Source organism: Thamnophis sirtalis, unplaced genomic scaffold (assembly GCF_051295495.1).
Source record: "Thamnophis sirtalis isolate CommonGarterSnake01/CBP01778 unplaced genomic scaffold, rThaSir2_p1.2 scaffold_1, whole genome shotgun sequence".
NCBI lineage: Eukaryota > Metazoa > Chordata > Lepidosauria > Squamata > Natricidae > Thamnophis > Thamnophis sirtalis.
The window spans coordinates 64,979,778-65,002,761 of record NW_028261381.1 but is presented as its reverse complement, the minus strand read 5'-3'; the positions used below and the strand labels follow the sequence as shown (position 1 = coordinate 65,002,761).

General features: G+C 39.8%; 2 protein-coding genes and 2 pseudogenes across 2 annotated transcripts; 2 read left to right on the top strand and 2 right to left on the bottom strand.

Annotated features, from left to right (window-relative positions):
- Positions 1–203: 203 nt before the first annotated feature.
- On the bottom strand, positions 204–1,148 carry LOC106543772 (olfactory receptor 5G9-like). Its single transcript, XM_014059851.2, has one exon. It carries the CDS (start codon positions 1,137–1,139, stop codon positions 204–206), a length of 936 nt encoding a protein of 311 aa, XP_013915326.2. The 5' UTR covers positions 1,140–1,148.
- Positions 1,149–8,884: 7,736 nt separating this feature from the next.
- LOC106543773 (olfactory receptor 5AS1-like) lies at positions 8,885–9,853 on the bottom strand. Its single transcript, XM_014059854.2, has one exon. It carries the CDS (start codon positions 9,827–9,829, stop codon positions 8,885–8,887), a length of 945 nt encoding a protein of 314 aa, XP_013915329.2. The 5' UTR covers positions 9,830–9,853.
- Positions 9,854–16,483: 6,630 nt separating this feature from the next.
- Positions 16,484–19,660, top strand: LOC106543774 (olfactory receptor 5J3-like; annotated as a pseudogene).
- A 2,307-nt stretch (positions 19,661–21,967) lies between these two features.
- On the top strand, positions 21,968–22,908 carry LOC106543775 (olfactory receptor 5AP2-like; annotated as a pseudogene).
- The last annotated feature ends 76 nt before the right edge of the window (positions 22,909–22,984 follow it).

Below are 22,984 nucleotides of genomic sequence, written 5' to 3'. Positions count from 1 at the left end.
AAAAAGAAAGACAAGGAAAGTATGGACAGCAGCAAGAAAGGTTGACTCAGTTATAGTGATGAAGTCATTGTTGGAAGACATGAAAGAGCAGATTAGGGACAGATCACCACGGAGAAAAACTATCTAAGCAGTTGCTAACAATCAACAATTACTTGATGGTACATAATAAATCAAGAACAGAATCCATTATAGTACATGCCTATTTATTTTGTGTGGAACTTTTTGCCTATAGTCAATTTCCTCATTGCTTCTTTTACATCCTGGTTCCTCAAGCTATAGATGAAAGGGTTCAACATGGGGATCACCACAGTGTAGAACATGGAGATAATTTTGTCCTCATCTACTGTTGAGAAGGAGCTGGGTCTCACGTAGGTGAAGAAGAGGGTTCCATAAAAGATAGATACTGTTGTGAGATGGGTTGAACAGGTCGAAAAAGCTTTGCGCCTGCCCTCATTGGAGTGGATTCTCAGGATGGCTAGAACAATGTAGGTATAAGAAACAACAATAATAGAAGTGCTTACAATACCAAGGGTGCAAGATAGACCAAAAAGCACTCCCTTGTTGAGTTGAGTATCTGAACAGGATAAGGATATGACTGCAGGGATATCACAGAAGAAATGGTTAATTATATTGTCATGACAGAAGGTCAGCTGAAAAGATAAAGTTGTATGTGTGGCAGCATTCAGCATTCCTACAAGGTAAGGAATGATTGCCAACCTGGTGCACAATCTCTGTGACATGATGACTGTGTACAAAAGTGGATTGGAAATGGCCTTATATCGATCATATGCCATTACAGCCAAGAGGAAACATTCAGTGGCTAAAAAGAGACAGAAAAACCACATTTGTAGAGCACATCCAATCAGCGAAATATTTCTTTTCTTTACAGCCATGTCTAGTAGGATTTTGGGCGTGACAACAGAAGAGTAACAGAGATCTACAAAAGACAAATTGCTTAGAAAGAAATACATGGGGGTATGAAGTTGTGAGCTCATCCTGATTAATAGGATCATCCCAGCATTTCCAGTCACTGTGATAATATATACTGTTAGGAAAAAAACAAAGAGTGGGATCTGTAGGTTTGGCAAGTCACTAAATCCCAGCAAAATGAACTCATGCACTTTGGTATAATTCTCCATGGCTTCCTATATTTTGTAGGAAAAAGAAGGAAATATTTATGTTATCAGTATAACTTCCATATCCCTGGATATTGCAAACTAGTAAAGGTAATTTTGTAGATTTTCTCAATTAGGGAAAAACAAATAGTAGCCACTAGATTCCTGGGCTTTAGGGATGTTGCCTGAATATTTTAGAAAAAGCTCAAGAAAATGGCACCCATTTTTCTGGACACATGATTTAAAACAGTAGTTTTCAGACTTTATATTTTAAGTTCTACTAAGCACACTAATAAAAAACCAGTGTCTCACCAAGAGAGGAAACAAAAACGGAATCAAACAAAAATCTAAGGCTATATATAGATTTCCATTTCCATATATTTGAAGGATATAAAATTTCAATAATTGATAGACAATATTGTTATAATACCCTATTGAGATCTAATTAGGATGAAGCCATGTTGACCTAAGCCTCAGTCAAGAGATACATGCAAATAATGAAAGTTAACTAGGATTGAAGCAGTTGCTTTTCTGTTGAGCATTCTCTAACTAAACCTGAACAAGAAATATATCCCAAAAAATGAGAGCAAATTAGGACTGAAATGTTTGCCACAGGGTAGTAGTCCGTGTTCCCCCAAGCCCCTCCCCCATAATAAAACTCATATTATACCTAATCCAAAATTTCAGAAGCTGCTCCCATCACTGGCTATAGAAAATCCTCTGGTGAGATGCCATATTCCTTTGACTCTCAGCACATATAAATGCAAATATATACATTTATTCTATAGATCACCAGTAGCGATATTTTTCATAGGCCTAGAAAGAAGGCAATGACAAATGATTTCCATTGCCAAGAAAACTGCACGGACTGTCCTTGTAATGGCCAAGAATCATGAGTGACATGAAGAACTGTAACAGCAGCATATATGGGTATTCTTGCTACTACAACATGCCCTAGATTTATTTCAGGTACAAACGACATATGATGTTAAATGAATCACTGGAAATTCTGGGATTTTTTACAGTGTTTGAGAAGGCTAAGCCAAATCTTTAAGGAACAGTGTTTAATTCTTTCTTCATCCATAGTTTCCTGAAAACCGCTATTAATAAAAATATTCTTAAAGGTGCTTACTGATTTTTGTGGTTAGTTGCAAAGTCATGTCCAACCCATCGCAACCCCAAGGACAACATTCCTCCAGACCTCCCTGTCCCCTACCATCATCTGGAGTCCATTTAAGCTCACGCCTACTGCTTCAGTGACTCCATCCAGCCACCTCATTCTCTGTTGTCCCATTCTTCTTTTGCCCTCAATCTTTCCCAGCATTAGAATGGTGCTTATTGTAGTTTACTACAATAAGTTGTAGTTCATTACAATAAGTTCACTACGATAATTAGAGGACTCATTGGAAAAGACCCTTATGTTGGAAAAATTGAAGGTAAAAGGAGAAGAGGAGAGCAGCAGATGAGATGGTTAGATAGTATGTTTGACACAATGAACATAAATTTGAGTAAACTGCGGGAGACAATGGAGGACAGGGAGGGTCTGGTGTATAATGAAGAGTTAGACACAACCTAGCAACTGAACAACAACTAGAATAATTGCAACACCAAGGAAGATGTTTGTAAAAAGCAAAAGAGAAAGGTTAAGAATTTCACTTTCACAATATGGAGCACTAAGTACAGTTCAGATGTACCTAGCTCATAAATAGCTGGAAGCATCTAGCGAGTGCTTTATTTGCAATATTGAAAGTAGGTGAACATCTGGGGTTGCTAGCAACACCATTTTATTTTTCAGACTCTAAACTAGAATTTAAATGGGAGGAAAAAAATAGAAATGCATCAAGAGAAATGGTAAATTATGTTGCTGCAATCCTACTCACCTCTGGGATAAAAACAGTACACTTTTTAAAAACTTGGTTTTGAACTGAGATAGAAAGGAAGATAGGAAACCAAGAAGTTTTATCCTTCTTTTCCAATTCATCTCATCTAATGGCAGAAGGCAGTGATGGGATTATTAAGGTAGAATCTTGGGATAGATAAAAGCTGTTTTTAACCTACCTGTTCTCTTGGGCTCTGCTACTTCTTTTTCCTCTTCCAGTTACTTTGAAATTCCTGTTTCACATTGCTGAGGAGGACACATTTGCTTATTTATTGTCAAAGAAGCCATTTCTGATTATATAAATGCAGGAAATTCCTGAAAGAGGCCATCGTGACTCTTTCTCTGCAATGGCTATATTGAAAGAGACTTTATATACTGAGCGACTGGACCTAGGGATTTTGACCTCCCAATGGAATGTATCTTTAATGGCAATTACAATTACCTTAATAGGTTTAATGGTAGAAATTATTTCCACTGCAGTGTCATTTGAAGATTCATCTTCTACAGAAGAATATTGTGTAAGATGTTGGTGATGATGGCATATTGACCCATCAGAATTCTTCAGGATGAAGATCCTGTTAGTTTAAAAAATCCTAGATTCCCTGATCAAGACGAAAAGGTCCACCTAGAAAATAAGCAAATGTTCTCCTCCAAGGCTTAGAAAAATTGCTATCGATGCTCTGGGTATGTTTAAGTAAACTTCACCCAGCCCCCAGGTCTACCAAAGAGTTCATCAAGCTCTTGTGGAATTCTAGGGTTTCACAGAACACAATTTGGAAAACCCCAACCTTGTTAATTAATCCAGGTATTTAAGTTCTGTTTTCCTATAACATCTCAGAGGTTATAATGGGTGGGGTAATATAATGCACTGAAGTGATTTCCCCTCTAGTGATTTATAACACCCTCTCATAACAAGTCATCATTATTAAAATGATGTAAATTATTTCTGAATTACTATTATTTTGGCACCAATCAACAATGCTTTATGTTAGTAGTGCATATATAACCTAAGTCAAACAAGCAGTAAGTCACACTAAGAAAAAAAGAAACACGTCTTGACATGCTTTATAAATCAGTTTTAACCTCCATGGGTTTTGAAGTCAGGCTTCATAAATCATACAGCAGCCATGGGTAGGGAGCCCTTTGCAGTGGTGAAACTCAATTTTTTTACTACTGGTTCTGTGGGCGTGGCTTAGTGGGTGTGGCGTGGCTTGGTGGGTGTGGTGTGGCTTGGTGGGTGTGGCTTGGTGGGCATGGCAAGGGAAGGATACTGCAAAATCTCCATTTCACCCCACTCTGGGGCCAGCCAGAGGTGGCATTTGTCGGTTCTCCAAACTACTCAAAATTTCTGCTACCGGTTCTCCAAACTACTTAAAATTTCCACCACCAGCTCCCCAGAACCTGTCAGAACCTGCTGGATTTCACCCCTGGTCCTTTTCATAGCCTTAGGTTGTATGTCAGTGTCTCCTGTTCCTGGTCTGGGGGACCTTGATCTCAGTCACTCATGTCCCTGTGACTGTCAGGATAGGCTATTGCATGGGGTATTGCTCTATGTGGGGCTGCCCTTGAAGACTATTTGGAAGTTTCAACTGATACAGAATGCGGCACACGGGCAGTTTCTGGTGCTAGTTATTTGGCACATGTGACACCCCTGCTCTGCAAGCTGCATTGGCTTCCATTTGTTTCATAGTGAAATTCAAGGTTTAAAGTTTTCATGGCTTACTTATAGGATTGTCTCTCTCCAATTGTTTCTACATCCTATGTCAGTTTGGCCTAATAGTTAAAGCACCAAGCTGGAAACCAGTACACCATGTATCTGACTCCTGTTTTAGGCATGAAAATCTGGCTGGCTGCCTTTGGACCAGTCATTCTTCTCTTAGCCCAACTCACTTCACAAAGGTTTTGTTGTGGGGAAAATAGGAGGAGGAAGGAGTAGTAAGTACATGGACTGCCTTGAAGTTTTTTTTAAAAAAATAATATTTTTATTATTAAAAAAATAGCATACCAAGGCATAGGTTTCTTTTTCTAATAATTTTGTAAATTTATTTTTTAATAATGGGATTAAAAAAAATCTTTTTAAAAAAGCATTCTCATGTTCAGTGTGATGTCAGAGCAGGATGGAGATACAACTGCAGGGATGTCACAGAAGAAGTGCTTGATCTATTCCAGTCTAACTGGAAAGATAATAGTATTTATATTGTGGCATTTAGCACTAGAAAGAAATAGGATATAATTACCAAGAGAGTAAAAACTCTTTCTGAACCTCAATTTGCACCAGTTCCCGTTTACCTAAACCGTCATTAGGTTGACCATTCACCCAATTTAAATTGATCCTTCTCAAATTCTTCATAACCTGGAGTTCTTGAATAATGAAGTATAATCCACAGACTTGGCTGGTTTATTGCTTATCCATAAATCAAAATCTTTGATGACATGCATCAGGAGGGGTAGCAAAAAGACTCTGAGTTAATTACATGGAGGTAATTTCTGTGCCAGCAGGCATTGCTATCATATGGCAAAGAAGGAAATGGTAGTTTTGTCAGTGGGTCAAGTGGATGTTGCTGTGATACAGAAACAGCACAGCAGAAGAGGAAGATTTTGTTACCTGGTCTCTTTCAAGTCAGTCAACACTCAGCTGTTGCTGTAATTCATGATTCAGAGTCTGACTTTGACCTGGAATCTGACAATGTTGCTCCAGCTGAGCCTGTGCTTCAGGATGGTGAGCCTCAGGAATCAAGAAGGCAGGATTCAAGTGAGGATGATCGACCATGGTAATCTCCTGTTCAGCTGGAGCAGTCAGGTGATGAGGCCCAATCCCTAAGACCCAGATCTAGGCAAATTGAGATGTGAGCAGAGCAACATTCCCCAATGAGGCTTCTCTCTAAACATAGGGCAAGACATAGGTAACTGTAGCCAACTGGATACGAAGCTTTAAATAGCCTCTTTGCTTGCAGTTTTTGTTGGAGATAACTTTCTTATTTCCTAGCTTTTGCATCTTATTTATGACCTTTGGACCAAATGACTACCAGATTTGGCATTCTGTGATTCTTGGGCAGTGGTGAAATCTAATCCCCTCCCAGTTCTGTGGGCATGGCCAACTTTTTTTTCACTTTCAGCAATTTTTTAGCTTTTAAAAACATTATTTCCCTGCCAGTTTGCCCGAAACAGCAGGAAAAAATGCTTTAAAAAGTGGAAAAAAAGCTTCCGATGATTGTACGGTTCACAGTTGAGCTGAGTGACCCTCAAAAGTTTTTTTTTTTTTTTACTACCAGTTCGCAGAACCAAGGAGAATCATCCCTGCTGGTTCACCCAAACTGGGCTGAACCAGGAGGATTTTGCCCCTGATCTTGGGTGATATTTGGGCGATGCTATCGTTCCTTAGACTGTATTCTGCTGTTTTCAGGCAAGCTCTTTCACTAGGCATTTGGCTCACATTTGGTGTTTGACCATTTTGCAACATGGGGATTATATTTCATTTCATTTTCATTTTCATTTCCTTTATTTGTATGCCGCCCTTTTCCCTGGGGGGACTCAGGGTGGCTCACAATTCAAAAAGGGAGGGGGGGAAAGACAAACAGTATTCCAATATGGAAACAATACAACATATTAAAAGAGAGCACAACAGTCACACAATTCGGGTGGGGTTGGAATCTTAACCCCAGGCCAGCCGGGACAGCCAGATCTTCAAAGCGGCGCGGAAGGATTGGAGGGTGGTGAGGGTCCGAATCTCCATGGGGAGTTCGTTCCAGAGGGTCGGAGCAGCCACCGAGAAGGCTCTCCTCCGGGTAGTTGCCAGTTTGCACTGGCTAGTAGATGGAATTCGGAGGAGGCCTAATCGATGCGATCGTATTGGTCTAGTGGAGGTAATTGGCAGTAGGCGGTCTCTCAAATACCCAGGCCCACTACCATGAAGGGCTTTATAGGTGATAAGTAGCACCTTGAAGCGCACCCGGAGATCGACAGGCAGCCAGCGCAGCTCGCGGAGGATAGGTGTAACGTGGGTGAAGCGAGGTGCACCCACAATCGCTCGCGCGGCCGCATTCTGGACTAGCTGAAGTCGCCGAATGCTCTTCAAGGGCAGCCCCATGTAGAGCACATTGCAGTATTCCAGCCTAGAGGTCACAAGGGCACGAGTGACTGTTGTGAGGGCCTCCCGGTTCAGGTAGGGACGCAACTGGTGTACCAGGCGAACCTGGGCAAATGCCCCCCTGGTCACAGCTGACAAATGATGTTTGAAGGTCAGCTGTGGGTCCAGGAGGACTCCCAAGTTTATAGCAGTGATGGATGCTTACCAAGGCAACTGAGCTGACACATAAGATAGGGCAGATGAGGAACATTAGATAACCAGTTTAGTGATTTTGTCTTTTAATGGAGGCAGAGTAGTATACCTTTTGATCTCTTTTTCATCTGAATAATAATGCTTTCCCTTTATGCCATGTAGGCAATCTGCAGGACACCTTCAGTCAATGGTGTTTCATTTGTGGCATTCTAGAATGCTGAGATCACCTCACTGAGATTTGGCAGGAAAATGATTGATTTTCAGTGGTATGATTTTTGGTAGGCAAATCTACTTCCCATACACTCAATCTCTCCCTGCAATGACCTAAAATCATGCCAAAAAACTGCTTTGGTGCGCAATTTGGTACCTTTAAAAATGATTAAAAACCTGGGGGCCCATAATCTGGCCTTACATCATCAGTCATTTTATACTGTCAATCTGTGTGGTTTTCTGGATAAAATACAGGAGTGGTTTTACCATTACTTCCTCCTCTGCAGCATGAAATCATGCATTTGCTGTTGTTGCTAAAGGGATCATTTGTCTCCAGAATCTTCTTGCATCCCTATTGCCTGATCCAGGTGCCCACGTGCTTGGGCTTGGCAGCTGGGATGACCGTCACATCCTGGGTGACTCTTCTGGGAGGAAACAGTCCTCCATGTATGACCACAACTGAGCCCAAAATTTCTGCTAAGTGAGAAATTTGTGAAGTGAGCTTTGCCCCATTTTACGACCTTTCTTGCCACAGTTGTTAAGTGAATCTGGCTTCCCCATTGACTTTGCTTGTCAGACGGTCGCAAAAGGTGATCACATGACCTTGGATCATAGCAACGGTCACAACTTTGACCCAGTTGCCAAGCATCTGAAATTTTATCACATGATCATGGGGATGCTGCAAAGGTCATAAGTGTGAAAAACAGTCGTAGGTCACATTCCTGTTGTAGCTTTGAATGGACAAAATGAGCTGTTGTTATTCGAGGACTATGTATGTGGCTGTCATAAATTCCTGGAGTTGCCTGCTCTTCCCTCCTAGGAACACCCCCCCCCCCCGCTTTCACACACACAATGAAGCAGTATATCAGTAACCTAGGGGGAATCATTCTCATATATAACTCTAAAACATTTCTTCCAATATTTTCTTCCTTCAGTTTCATTCAAAATAATTTCATAATTTTAAATTTGAATTCCTAGAGGCTTCTTGTTTCTCCCCCACTACCCACTATCCCATTCCCCCTCTCCCCCCTCTCTCCATCCAAATCAGTGCACTTTTGCCTTTCTTCATCATAACTATTCCTTGTTTTATTTCAGTTCACGTTTTTCTCTTTATATACATTGTATCAGTGTATTTTTCATTACTTTTTCTTAGCCGCAGTTTCTTTCACTTTCTCATTCTACACAGAGTCTTTTTCATATCTTCCAGAAGCATAATTCCACACAATCTTTCATTAAGCATGTATTTAAAAGTTAATATTCCTCCCTTCTCTCCTTTATTATTTCAAAATAGTAAGTTATTTCTTGGTTATACAACACAATCCTCTATGTCTATGCTTTCTTGGAAGAAAGTCACACTGTTCGGTGCCCAGTGCAATTTGTAATTCTCAGTATGAGGAAGTGTTATGCCTGAGCAGAAACCCATTTCTTTCTCACGATCCTTTTCAGCGCTTCCTTCACCTCCTTATTCCTTAGGCTATAGATGACAGGGTTGACCATAGGAATCACTACTGTATAAAAGACAGCAGCAACTTGGTCTTGTGCTCCAATGTCACTTGAGGAAGGCTTCAGGTAGATGAAGAGAATTGTGGTGTAGAACAAGGTAACAGCCATCAAATGGGAGCCGCAGGTAGAGAAGGTCTTCTTCCTTCCCCCGCTTGAGTGGATTCTTTGGATAGCAGTGATAATGTAGATGTAAGAGATAAGGATGATGAAGAATGAACACAGTCCTATCAGTGAAGAGATGACAAAAAGCAGAATCTGGTTGAGCTGAGTGTTTGAACAGGCAAGCTTCAGAATTAAAGGTACATCACAAAAAAAATGGTTTATGACATTGGAGCTGCAAAAGGGGAGGCGAAAAGTAGTGTTTGTGTGTACCATGCCATTGGCACAACCCACAAGGTAGGAAGCCAGCACCAGGCAAATGCAAACCTTCTTGGACATGACAGTAGGATACAACAGTGGGTTACAGATGGCCACATAACGGTCGTAGGCCATAGCAGCTAGCAGGAGACATTCGACACTTGCAAACACAGCGTAGAAGTAAAACTGAGCAGCACAACCAATGAAAGAAATGGATTTCTTTTCAGCCAAGAAATTCACCAGGGTTTGAGGGACAATGACAGTAGAGTAACAGAGATCTGAGAAGGACAGGTTGCTAAGGAAAAAGTACATAGGTGTTTGGAGATGGGAGTCAAGACGAATCAGTGCAATCATCCCTAGATTTCCAAGAAGAGTGATCACATAGATAGCTAGAAACACCACAAAAAGAGAGGTGCTGAGCACTGGATTATCTGTGAATCCTACAAGGATGAATTCTGACACTGTGGTTTGATTCCATTGGGCCATGGCATTAGTTCAGTAAGCCTGTAAGATAAAGAAGATTGTCAGGTCCAAGCCCAGAGGACAGAGCCAAATCCAACCCAATCCTTTACTTCAGTGGTTCCCAAACTTGGCAACTTTAAGACTTGTGGACTTCAACTCCCAGAATTCTCCAGCCAGCTCCAGCTCTGCTGGCTAGAGAATTCTGGGAGTTGAAGTCCACAAGTCTTAAAGTTGTCAAGTTTGGGAACCACTGCTTTACTTGCTAACCCCCAATGGACAGAAGGTTGCTAAACTAGCTATAACCTTCTAACCGAGTAGAGATATCCTGAAGGATTCTAGGATGAAGCTACCCCAAACTTCTTTCTCCCTCCTCCTAGGACTGCATACACTCTTGATTTGGGCTTCTCTCTGAAGGGAAGTATTCCCTCCTCCTTTGAAAAGCTTTGTGATGCCAAAGCTCCACTATTTCTCCAGGTTCACATTCTACACAAAGATGGATTGACTCATACTCCTGTAAATCTAAAAATGTGAAGAACAGCTTAAAATATATAGCTGTTATTATTATTCATTCTCTTTTAAGCTTCTTTTTGTTGCAATTTATTAGATATGTTAAAACAACCCAGGGACACATATAATAATTAAAGATGTAAATGTGATGCTGAATTATACTCCAGATACATGGAATCTAACATTTTATGGAGAATTCAGCAAAGAAAATTGTCCTACAGAGATTTTTAAAAAAGTATGCTCCTGGTATTGAACTGTGGAATTGATAGATGGGTTCTTTTATGAGTTTTGAACATGTTGTTGTATTGTACAAATAAGAAGATGGAACACCATGTTTCCATATGATCTAGATTTAAATATGTTAATGAATTTAGTTACTGCAATATTAATATTATATGCCTCATTTTTCCCCTTCAGTTTTAGTTCATGTTAATCACTATTTTGTATATATTTTTTCTGATTGTGTTACCACTGTTGCATTATTATTAGGATATACATATTACAAAATAAATAACTATCCTCCCTCCCCCAATATGAAATAAATCTTTGCAGGTCTGTCTACATCGTAGTATACATCAAGATCAAAAACCATATGTGGGAAAATCAAAGGGCTCACATCCACTATAATACTGGCATAAGCACACAGAGGAAATAAATAGACTATAAACAAACTTGAACCAATTTGATTTTGTGAAATTGTAGAACACAGCTGCCACCTGTGACTTTTTAACATTTGAAATATTTGAAAATGCACTTGAAATGAAGAACCTTGTTAGAAACATATTATCAAGGGAAGCCTTAATGTGTTTAGATTATGCTTAATGAACTCCTATTAGAAGCTTTTAACATTCTATTTTTAAAATCAATACTAGTGAATAGGGTAGAAGATAATGCATTCTTTTTGCTTAAAGCTAAGTCTACCCTATTCAAACAAGTATCACTATAATCCATCTACCTGCTGCCTAAAAGAAAAAGACACTAAAGTGCATTTCTCTTCAATTGATGTGTGCTGTCACATCCAGGTCCAAATATACCGCACAAAATCTTGAGTTTGCAGTGTGGAGAAAAGAAGATGAAGGGAAACACAATTGATATGCTCAAGTACATTCAAGAAAATGCAGAGTAAATGGGCAGGAACTGCTTCTCATGCAGAAACTAAGAGTCTAAGTAACAGGTGGAAATTGTAGTTATCTGGAACAGTCAAACCATGAAGGTTGTGGATTATCCATTTCTGGAGGTTTTTTAGAGAGGTTGGACAGCTACTTCTCAATGGCTGAATTGGTATTCCTGCACATTGCAGAAGGTTGGATTAGATGATCTGTACGGCTCCTTCCAACCTTGCAGTTTTGTTACTCTATGAAAATTGCCCATGCTTAACCTCATCTGAAGATATAGATGGGCAAACCATTTCTTGTAGGCAGTGGATGGACTCCACCCCTAGCTTTTGCAACCCCCTATGATTATTCCTGCTGTTTTGTGATGGCACATATCCCCCCACCCCCTCACAGGCATAGCATAGGTATAGCATAGCACTTAGCACTTAGACTTGTATACCACTTCATAGTGCGTTTATAGTCCTAAGTGGTTTATAGAGTCAGCATATTGTCCCCAACAATCTGGGTCCTCATTTTACCCACCTCAGAAGGATGGAAGGCTGAGTCAATTTTGAGCCGGTGATATTTGAACTCACAAATGCAGCTAACAGTCAGCTGAAGTAGCCTGCAGTTGCACTACATTCTAACCACTGTGCCACCTCGGCTCAGTATGTTAAATCTTGCAGCTTAATCTTTCCCAGTCAATGACAAAGGAGAGGGGGAAATCCATTTTAAAAGGAATGTGCAGCTCTTGACTGGAGAACTATTTCCTGCTATTAAGGAATCAGCCACAGCTGCCACAGCTTGTTGCTCTCTAAGAAAGCTCATTGATATTTACCTTCCTCTGCGGAAGATGTTGTGGGGTGTCATCTGAGATGGCTGCAACTTATTTGTGGCAACAGAAACCATTAATAAGCATTCTTATGACTGATTGTAATATCTCCATGTAATCTTTGTTTTGATTGTATCTGTGGAGAGAGATATTTGCCTCAGTTCTGAATGAGTGATGTACCAAGTCACATGAATTTTAACTGAGTATGAAATATGTTCAGAAGGATTTTAGCTCCTGTCCTGTGCTTATCTCATTATAAATCAATGGAACTACTTTGGAACATGTTCCAAAGGGCTTGCCATGCTAATCCATTCTAGAAAAAACAACAGATAAGAGTCTTTAAAGCAAGTAAGCGCTGAAGTGCAATGTGGGTTCTGACAAAATGTTACTCATTGTTGAGTAATTTCTACAGGTTTCTGTTCATTTTTTAAGCATTGCATTTTTTAAAAAAATCTGAGAGATCTCATAGGATTAATTCTCCTGAAGCCTCTGAAAAGTCTGGTGACATGACAACAATTTAGCATGGGATAACAGGAACTAAATATTCAGACTTCTGTGTAACATAATTATTCCATAGGTTTAAGGAATTGCAAAGTTTGTGACATTGCTCAAATTATATTTCTAAAGTAATATTTTGCAAAGACTTACTTATTCTGACATTCACAGAAAATTGAGACTTGTAAGGAATCAAACCCACATCTACACTTGTTTAAAACTAATGTTGAGATTGATTTCCTTTTAAATGGGCATGTTATAATTGTTATTGAAAATATCAAAGACCAAGGCTTTGAACTTTACTCTTTGTCTCCTCATCTCACATTCCTTCAGGCCACCCCTGATTCATTTCAAGTAAAGAACTAAGACTGGAATTTGGAATAGATAGTTCTGGGATTGTGAAGGAATTTTTCTCCAGTAACGCCATGAACCCACAGTTGGCTCAAAATATTTTGCTTCTTGAGACAAAGAAGAAAACAACATCTCCTCTCCCATTCATTCTACAAGACTGAACTGTGTGGGCAATAGAATGTTTAACATTGACATGAGGGCAATATCTCCATCACTCTTGCAGGCACTATACTAATTTAGAATCCATGGTCAGATTTCAGTATATAATATTCTCTCTCTCAATATCTTGCTAATGCTTCCCTGGAGGAACTACAGCACTTTGTCCAAAAATAGGACTAGTTTTGTATTAATTTAGCAAAAAAACTCTTACAAGGTAAATATTTTGAAAAGGCAGCCCCTCTAACGATAAAGAAGACATCAATTATTTAGTGAGAGAATTTAAAACCACTTTCTGAAGCTCTACCTCTTTACAAAGAACATGTTTTTGCTTGATCTCTGGCCAAGGGAAAGCAAGCACTGATGTGGACACAAGACACAAAATGTACTCTGCATGATCCTGAAAGTGACTTTACAAAGCAGAACTTGCCATTTTTGAAAGCCAGTAGTATTGCTCATGTTTTAACCATTAAAATAGCCATTAACTAGCTTCTATAAACATTAGAACATTATAGAAAAGAAAACATTTGAACAGAACTTTGATCAAATAAAACTGTGTCAGTTTCATGGCAAGAATAGCTGTTGCTTAAGAATGCATGCATTTATTAAAAGAACAGTGCTAATGTCTAATGGTCTATTTCTCTCAATGCTTTTGGGAAAGGAAGGACAAGAGTCATTTTCTTTTCACACTTTGAATTAAAATTATCAATTTATCCCAATAAGGCAATAAAGGCAAATGTTATCACTCTTTTTTATGCCCAGTGGTTGGAATTTCAGTGGATTCCTCGCCACTGTAGGAGAAACAGCACCTGCCAATATTCTATACCTCTTCATTTTTGCATCATGACATCCTAAATTTCATTTTTCTCTTGTAAGGTTCAGAGCCACTGAAATGCCAAAGAGAGTGAGACTCAAGACAAGGCTTGCAAAAAATATCAGCTTTTATTTATGGCCATAGCAAAACCTGGGTGACAAAACTATATCCAAAACATACAAACAAATGCATGTAAGGAATAGCCACCCCCTGGAAGAGTGGCTCAGAGTATTATGTACATTTTAGGCAGATAGAAACTAAGTTTATCCAATCAGAGACAAAGATTTGTTACCAACATGATCTTTAAAGTGTTCTTTTATTCAAGCTCCTGTCTCTGTCTACCTTATCTATGGAGCATTCCTATAGCCTTGTGTAGGGGGTGGCAGTCCCCCTTTGCCAAGTTGTTTTTCTGCAGAATGCTTTAAGGATTTATGAGCCAGGAAAACTTCCTACTTTGGTTTCTTTATCTGTGCGCGATGATATTCCCGTGTAACAATTTCTTCTATGTTTTCAAGAATGTGTCTAGCTTTGAAGCCAAGAATAGAAGCGAGACACAGCAGCGAGATAACATTTGCAGTAATGCCATACAGTATTAAGGTTACAATTTGCTAGGCTACAAAGCAACTAATTTCTGACAGTATACAATAATATAAGCAGAAGCCAATATTGATTCATATTGATTCATATACACCTTCACTTTGATAGAAGAGCTTGATAAAAGTTATGGGCAAATGACACAAATGAAGGTAGAATTTTGCAATGCTCCTGTGCTGCAAATTAATTCTGAACCTATTTTAATTGTTTGGGGAGGAAATCACAGTTCCCTAGCACAATATAAAACATTTAAAAGTCTAATGGGGAATCTGCCTTTCATGCAGGCTGTAAGTTCTCCTATCTTTCATTCCATCCTATGGATGAGGAAAAGAATACTGTCTGATTAGGTTGTCCTTTTAGAGTCAATTAGCATCGTTTTACACTTACCATTTATGTCACAGCTCGTCCCCCCCTTTTTTGCTTCTGATATAGCTAGAGAGTCTCATAAATATTTACAACAATTCTGGGCCTACACTCTTTCTTTTAATATTAATTCTAAGAAAAGACATATTTCTTTCCCTCTATATTCTCCTGTCTGCTTTAGCCTTGCTACTACATCTCACTAGTTTTGGTGCTCCTCCCTATTTATGGGATTTTATCATTAGAGAAAAATCTTTATATGGTGGATTTGTGACTTTGGGTCCTCCTCCCTGAGGATTTCCTATCCTCAGCAGCACAGATAAAGTAATGATGGCTATTAATTGGCTTATTTCAAAACAAAATAAATACAAAGTGAGTGCTGCATCTATATTTAGGCCACAGAAAAAGATAGACTGCTAAATATCTCAAAGTGAATTAATTTAGTTGTGCCCAGGATCAATTTAAAGAGTTTGGAGACCCAATGCAATTGCCAACTCTGCAAGGTAGACCAGAACTGAAAAAGAAATTCACAGGAAGACTAAAATAAGATTTTATTGGGAGTGTATAACAGAATCTTACAAGTTTGACTGTCCTTTTCCTCCTTGTCCTTTTGTGCTCAGGGTATTCTTAATGCTATTTCTATTCCCAGCATTTAAAGAATGCTTTTATCTTTGCTGCTTACATAACAGTTTCTGTATGCTTGCTTCAGAATGACTTCCCTTTCTATACCACCCAACACAACCTTAGCTTGATACTGCAGATGGGTTCTTCCAAATGAGATGGAAGTGGAAACAATAGTAGGTTTGCTTGCATTGACAAATTAATTTGGGAACACTCATCATGTAGTAAAATCCTACTTAGAAGAATTATGCCATTGGTTTGATCTACCCATTGCCTAAGACTTGGCTTGCTTCAAACCCCTTTTGGCCTGTATGGCCAAGATGCATCCCACTTAGCCCTATACTTGAACTTGACCGCTTGAAAATCTTTTTAGCTCAGTCTACCCACTGGCTAACAAAGAGCTGCCTTGGCCAGCAGGTAGACTGGACTTTTCAATTGGTCTGTGACAAATATGAAGCACTTTTTCAAGAGTAGAGTGACAAGGACAGGCAGTGTTCCCCACCCCTCCACTTTTGCATGCCCATAAGTCACATCTTACTGTTGTTCTGCTCCAAGCTCTGTTTTTCTGGGCTACAGTGTAGTTACATTATGACTCCTGAAACTGGTACTAGTTGTGATTCAGGATAGTCAACATGTTCATTACATATGTGATTGTCCACTGTGAACTGAACATCATTTTACTATGTGAGCTCTTTATCAAATTACTATGTGAGCTCTTTACCATATTTCTTCCAAATTATTATTCGTTTTCTAGAAACTTAAGAACTATGATATCAGACTACTGTACATTGTGAATATTTGAAAAACAAATGAAAATTAACTGAAATATTGTTCAACACTGTTACTGTGATTACATGGGAAATAACACACAGGTGACAGAATTCACACTCACTGGATTAACAGAGAACTCTCAATTTCAGCTCATCTTCTTTGGGATATTTTCTGCTGTTTATGCCATCACCCTGGTGAGTGATGACCACCCTCCGTCTGGTGATTAATGCTGACACAGGCTTACTGTTAGCCACACTTTATTCACAGCAATTACTGACAGGCAAGACATTGGCAGCAACCCAGACTCCCACAGATAAGAGATACAATACACACAAGAGCTTCTCCAGCTTGTAATGAACGGTTGTGTCCTGCAAAAGGTATCCTCCCAAAATCTCTTCTTATATACTCTCTTGGGAGGAGCCAAGCCACAACCACCTGGACTTGATTATCTCTTATGTTTCCATAACTGCTGCCTTGGTTTCTCCGTCCTTCTTTGCCTGACATCAGGGACAAACTCCCTTTGATCTTCCCCACTGCCCCATAGCCGACTCATAGGGTCCCTCGCTATCGGAGTCCATCGGCAGCTCCAACGGCTCCTGCTGGGGCACAACAGAAACCTAAGCATGATTATCTTGATCAGAATCAGTCCTTCTCTTAACACATTTCTTCCTTACCAACTTATCTTTTTTGAATACTTGTTATTTCTCCTTTGTTACCCCACAATTCCTAACCAGTCTTTTAAAAGAAAAGTTTATTTCCTATGGGGGTTGTTTAACTTAGCCTTACTTTTATAGTCTTTTGACCACCACAGAGTCAGGGACGTGCAGTCAGGGGAGGCAGGGCCTCACCAGTGTCATGAAGAAAAGAAAAGAATTTTTAAAATAATTAAAAAGGCTAAGGTAGTTGCTGCCAGACTCCAGAGTCACAGTGACTCTGAATCTGCTTAGTGCTAACTGTAGGGGGAGGTGAGAGAACTATGGGCCTCCTTTGCATAAGGAATTTTTCACCTTTTAATGCTTGCTCAGAGTTAAGCAAGGGTTAAAAGGCAAAAAATTCCTTATGCAAAGGAGGCACGTGATTCTCCTGCCTCCTGATCTGGGAGCAGCAAATCATGCCTTGGCAGCCTTGCCTAAGTAAGTTGCTTTTTTATTAATTTTTTTACATTTTCATCATGGCGGGCGGACAAGAGGAGAGTTGAAATCCACAGCTGGAAAAAGTATGTGGATCGGACGGAGGGAGGGGGGAGAGGCGGCGGAGCACAGCAGCGGCAGGGATGTTCTTGCCACTGTGTCCAACAGGCCAGGCATCTCGTGTTTATGTCCACCATAAATGCGAGATGCCTGGCCTGTTGCACATAGTGGTGGTGAGGGGAGGAATGAGCTGGCTGGGCTGGCTGGCTCACCTGGTTGAGTTCCCAGGGAGCCGCCTTGGGCACCGTGACTCACCCTGCAGCTGTCTGGCAAGAGGACCAGGCGAGCGATGGGCCCCGCGTCCAGTGCAAAGCGTTGCAGCGCTTCCCCGGTGAAGAGGTCCCACCAGATGATGCAGGAGTCCCAGCTCCCGGAGAGCAGTCAGCAAGGTGCCAGCCAGCCGGGCGGCACCAGCAGGGCTGTCATGGCGCTGCCGCTAGCGCAGCTCAGCATGCATGCCGTGGCGGTGTCTGTGAGAAAGAGTCAGGCAGGTAGCGGCCAGTATCGCCAGGATCACCCCCCGCCCCATGTTTCTGCAGCCCAGGAGCCCCACCCGAGGCGGCTCCCATGTGGGCCGGCTTCTGCTTTGCTCCAGGAGTTTTGGGGCGGGCTAAAGGGGGCTCCTGCCCTGAGCGCAAGTGCCCCCAATGCCGCCCACCACATTTAGCTCTTCCCGACGTCCCTCCTGGGCCCGACCGAGGAAGTCTTCCTTGCCTTGTCCCGGGCAGCCTCACCGGCCATGAAGCTCACTGCACGTCACTGCACAGAGTGCTACCTCCTAGCTAAGATGATCTATAATCACTATTTGGCAATATGCATTCCTCTACTCTACTTCATCACAATGTCCCAAACAAAGTGTGTTTAGCTAGTAACAATTTCCTGCATTGCTGGCATCTTAATGCTTTCATTCATACAATGGCTGCATCTAGACTGTCCTTTTGTGGCCCAAACATCATTAAGCACTTTTATTGTGAAGGTCCTCCCCTTTTTTCTCTTTCCTACTCAGATATCTTATTCTTAATTACCTGCTGGTATTTGTATTTATTTCAATTTAATAGCAACAAGCCTGACTGTTCTCACCTCCTACAAATATATCCTGGTTACCATTTTAAAGATACGATCTGCCATGAGCCATAGGAAAGCTTTCTCCACTTGTACATCTCACCTTGTGATCATCACCATTTTCTATGGATGTTTCAGCTTTATGCATGCACGACCAAGCTCTAGGTCAAATTATAACCTAGACCAAATGGCCTCTGTGTTCTATGTAGTCGTGACCCCCATGCTCAACCCATTAATCTACAGCATGAGGAACCAGGAGGTAAGAGGTGCCTTCAGAGGTATAATAGGAAGAAAGTTTCATCTTCAACAGATATATTTTTAAAAACTGTTGCTCTTTGCCAAAATTCAGGTTTAGAAAACAGCTGCTCTAAGTAGAAATTTTTTTACTATTGTGTTTCATTAGTTGTTGCCTTTGTTTTATCAAGGCCATCTGCAAATTGGTCAGATGCTATTCCTAAAATTCCTTTCCTTGGAAGAGGGTATGAGACTTGCAGAATTGATGTTAGCATTCTCAAGTAGAGCAGACTGGAAACACGATCAGAGGAGCTAATTTGACATTAGTGTAAGGCTACATTACCAGAATCTTGCTTGTCTGATAGTATAAATTTCCCACTATCTTTTTTGTACCTTACAAAGTTAGCGGGTTTTCTTTCTGAGTTTCCTTCTTTGCTCATTATGTATCTGAGGGCTATATCCTCACTTATCTGATCACCCTCTATGCAGCATTTCTCTCCTCCTCCCCATCTTCCATTGACATTCCCACACAGTGTTACAGTGAAATTTTAGTTACAGACCTCAGATTTTACTTGTTTAACTAATTTATACATTCAGTCAAATGAGTGCCTAACTCAGGTAGTGTGCATCTTCAATAAAAACATTCTGTTCCAAAGGATAGGAATAGGAACTGAGAAGAAATATCTGACAACATCTCTTGGAGGTCCATGGTTGAGATATAGAATTGAGTATCATCAGCATCCTGATGATATCTTGTCCCATGCCAATGCATGACTTCATGCACTGGTTTGTGTAGATATTGATCAGGAGTAGAAAAGAACTGAATTATGAGGCACATCACAAAGTAAGTGTCTTAGGCAAGATCTCTCTTTCTCTCATTGTTCACCCACAAAATTGACTGAAAAGGCCACAAGGAAGGACTGCAGCACTGATATGCAACACTTACATCCTTGAGCTCCCATGTTGATGGAATTCAAGTTTGACAAGGGATCACAGAGGTTGAGGAAGGTGCACCACCTCCATCATCATCCCATCACAAGTTATGAACAAGCACAACTAGTGATGTTTCTATAAAGTCTCCAAGTGTTAAACTTGACTGAAAAGAATCCTGATAATCTGCTTCATCCAAGCATCTTGGAGCTGCTGGAAATTATCCAACACAATTGAGTCCAATGATGATTTACTGAAATGGTAAAGATCATAATCTCTAAAAGGTCAGGTGCAACCAAACTACAGTCAAGGAAGAATTTCCCACATAATACATTTTGGAAGACCTTTATCAACCAGGAGCAGCATGGATCTAAAACACCCACAGCTCTCAAGAATCCAGTCACTTTCTCAGGGCCCAAAATATAAATTCTCAGTTCTCACCAAATAATCACAAAAGATTGTGCATCATCCAACTCCACAGGATCTGCACTTTCAGACTTCAATTCCTAGCGAAATCACATCAACAAGCTACTACCACTATTAAAGAGTGTTTGAAATCACTGGTCTCCAACTCAGTGTAGTTTTTTAAATATTTTCTCTGAATGATTCTATTACTATTCTGAACAGTTTTGTTAATATATATTTTTTACTTTAAATAATAATAAAAACCACATTTTTGAAAGGCACTGTCTGTCTACATGGGGTATAACATGTGTGAGAAAAGATTTGATAAAATACTATCAATAAATAAAGTGAAAGAGAGAATGTGATCGCTACTGAATACTACATTTTCCACTAGTAAATATTTCAAATTGCAATTTGATTTATTAAATCCTCACTGTGTAATTAATACAAATTAGTAGATGGAGCAGTTTGTAGTACTTCAGGGAGATGTTTCCCAAACCAATATTTTTCTCAGTAGAATTATCTTCTCCATCACTCCAAAGAGAGTTGAAGGAAACATTAATATCTGCAGCAGTGTATAAAGCTGTTGAGTTACTGGAGATTGAAGGAAAATATTTGAATTGTTTTTAGAACTGCGAAAGTTTCAAAAATCTGCAAATCAAAGCTTGAAAAATGGCAGATATTTTAATATGTGAAGGAAGTTGTTGAGCTGCAAGAAAGCAAGTGAGTTTGATAATCAAAAAGGCAACTATACATTTGTTGTGTTTTATTGTTTGTGAGAGTTTGCTTTAAGAGTTCATGGGATGACAAGTTATAGTTACTTCAAAGAGAATTGTCTGTATGTTCAGAGAAGATTCAGATCAAGCCTGTATGTCATGCATATAACCTGCACAAGGCCACTTAAAATGTTTAAATATTGTCTTTTATATAGTTCATATTACATCAGAAACCATGGGAAGCTTGGTAATCTAAGAAGACCTCAAAATTTGCATCTTTAAAAAAAATCCCTTTATATATTAGGAAATTTAGCAGTTCAGTGAGGAATTATCATTATTATTAGATACATAAGATATGAGAGTCAGTATTGTTCACTATTCAGAATTCATTTCATCATTTATTTTATTTTATTTATTTATTTATTTGTCAACATGTACAAGGTAACAGGTATTAGTATAGACATGGACATTTTCACATGAGATTGGTACAAATAGATGCAAATAAGTATAACATGAACATATAAAATGAGTACATATCAATGGGGACAGTAGATTTCTTGAGACATCATCTCAAGAAATGAGCAGCCCAAGTAGTCTAAACATCAGCTTCTACAAGTCATAGAACATGTAGATCCAGCAATGAACCAACAAAACAATATATACAGTTGAAAGCAGTAAGAACCTTTCTTCACTTAGCTTGCTAATTCTTTACTGCAGCTTCTGAAAATATCTTGTGAGAGAAAAAGTCAATACAAATCATATTTTGCTCTGATACCTTTTTGCTGTCTTTCCAGGTTTAAAAGAGAGTTCCTCACCTTGAAGATTTCAGTAGCATTCCCTTGGTCATGAATTGTCTTTAATAGTCTGTGGATAAATTTATTCATGGGCAGAAACTAAACACAAATAGTATGTTATATCCAATCTGTCCTTTTATGTAGATAGCTATTGTTATTACATGGGAAATTGATTCTGATCAGAGAGAAATATTAGAAAAACTAAGGGAAATTGACTGAAATGTTACTGTGATTACATGGGAAATAACACACAGGTGACAGAGTTCATACTCACTGGATTAACAGAGAACTCACAGTTGCAGCTGTTCCTCTTTGGGACATTTTCTGCTGTTTATGCCATCACCCTGGTAGGAAATCTAAGCATGATTAGCTTAATCAGAACCAGTCCTTCTCTCCACACACCAATGTACTTTTTCCTAACCAGCTTATCTTTTTTGGATATTTGTTACACCTCCTCTGTCACCCCAAACTTTCTATCCAATCTTTTAAAAGAGAAGAAAAGTATTTCCTATGGGGGCTGCTTCACTCAGCTCTACTTTTATGCCCTATTTGGAACCACGGAGTGCTACCTCTTAGCTGTGATGGCCTATGATCGCTACGTGGCAATCTGCAGTCCTCTACTCTACTTGATGATAATGTCCCAAAGGAAGTGTGTTCAGCTGATAGCAGTGGCCTATGTTGCGGGATCATCAATGCTTCTGTGCACACAATGGCTGCAACTACTAGATTGTCCTTCTGTGGTCCAAATGTCATTAAGAGTTTTTATTGTGAGGGTCCTCCTCTTTTTGCTCTTTCCTGCTCAGATATCAGTCTTAATTATCTGTTGGTATTTGTATTTGTTGGTTTCAATTTAATAACAACAAGCCTGACTGTTCTCACTTCCTACACGTATATCCTGGTTACCATTTTAAAGATCCACTCTGCCACGAGCCGTAAGAAGGCCTTCTCCACTTGTACATCTCACCTCATGGTCATCACCATTTTCTATGGATGTCTCAGCTTTATGTATGCACGACCAAGCTCTAGGTCAAATTATAACCTAGACCAAATGGCCTCTGTGTTCTATGTAGTGGTAACCCCCATGCTCAATCCATTAATCTACAGCATGAGGAACCAGGAGGTAAGGGGTGCCTTCAGAAGTATACTAGGAAGAAAAGTTGATGCTCAACAGATATGATTGTTGTTACCAAAATTAAGTATTAGATCAATTTGTTCTAGTAGCAAATCAGTGGTGGGTTGCAGGCAGTACGCCC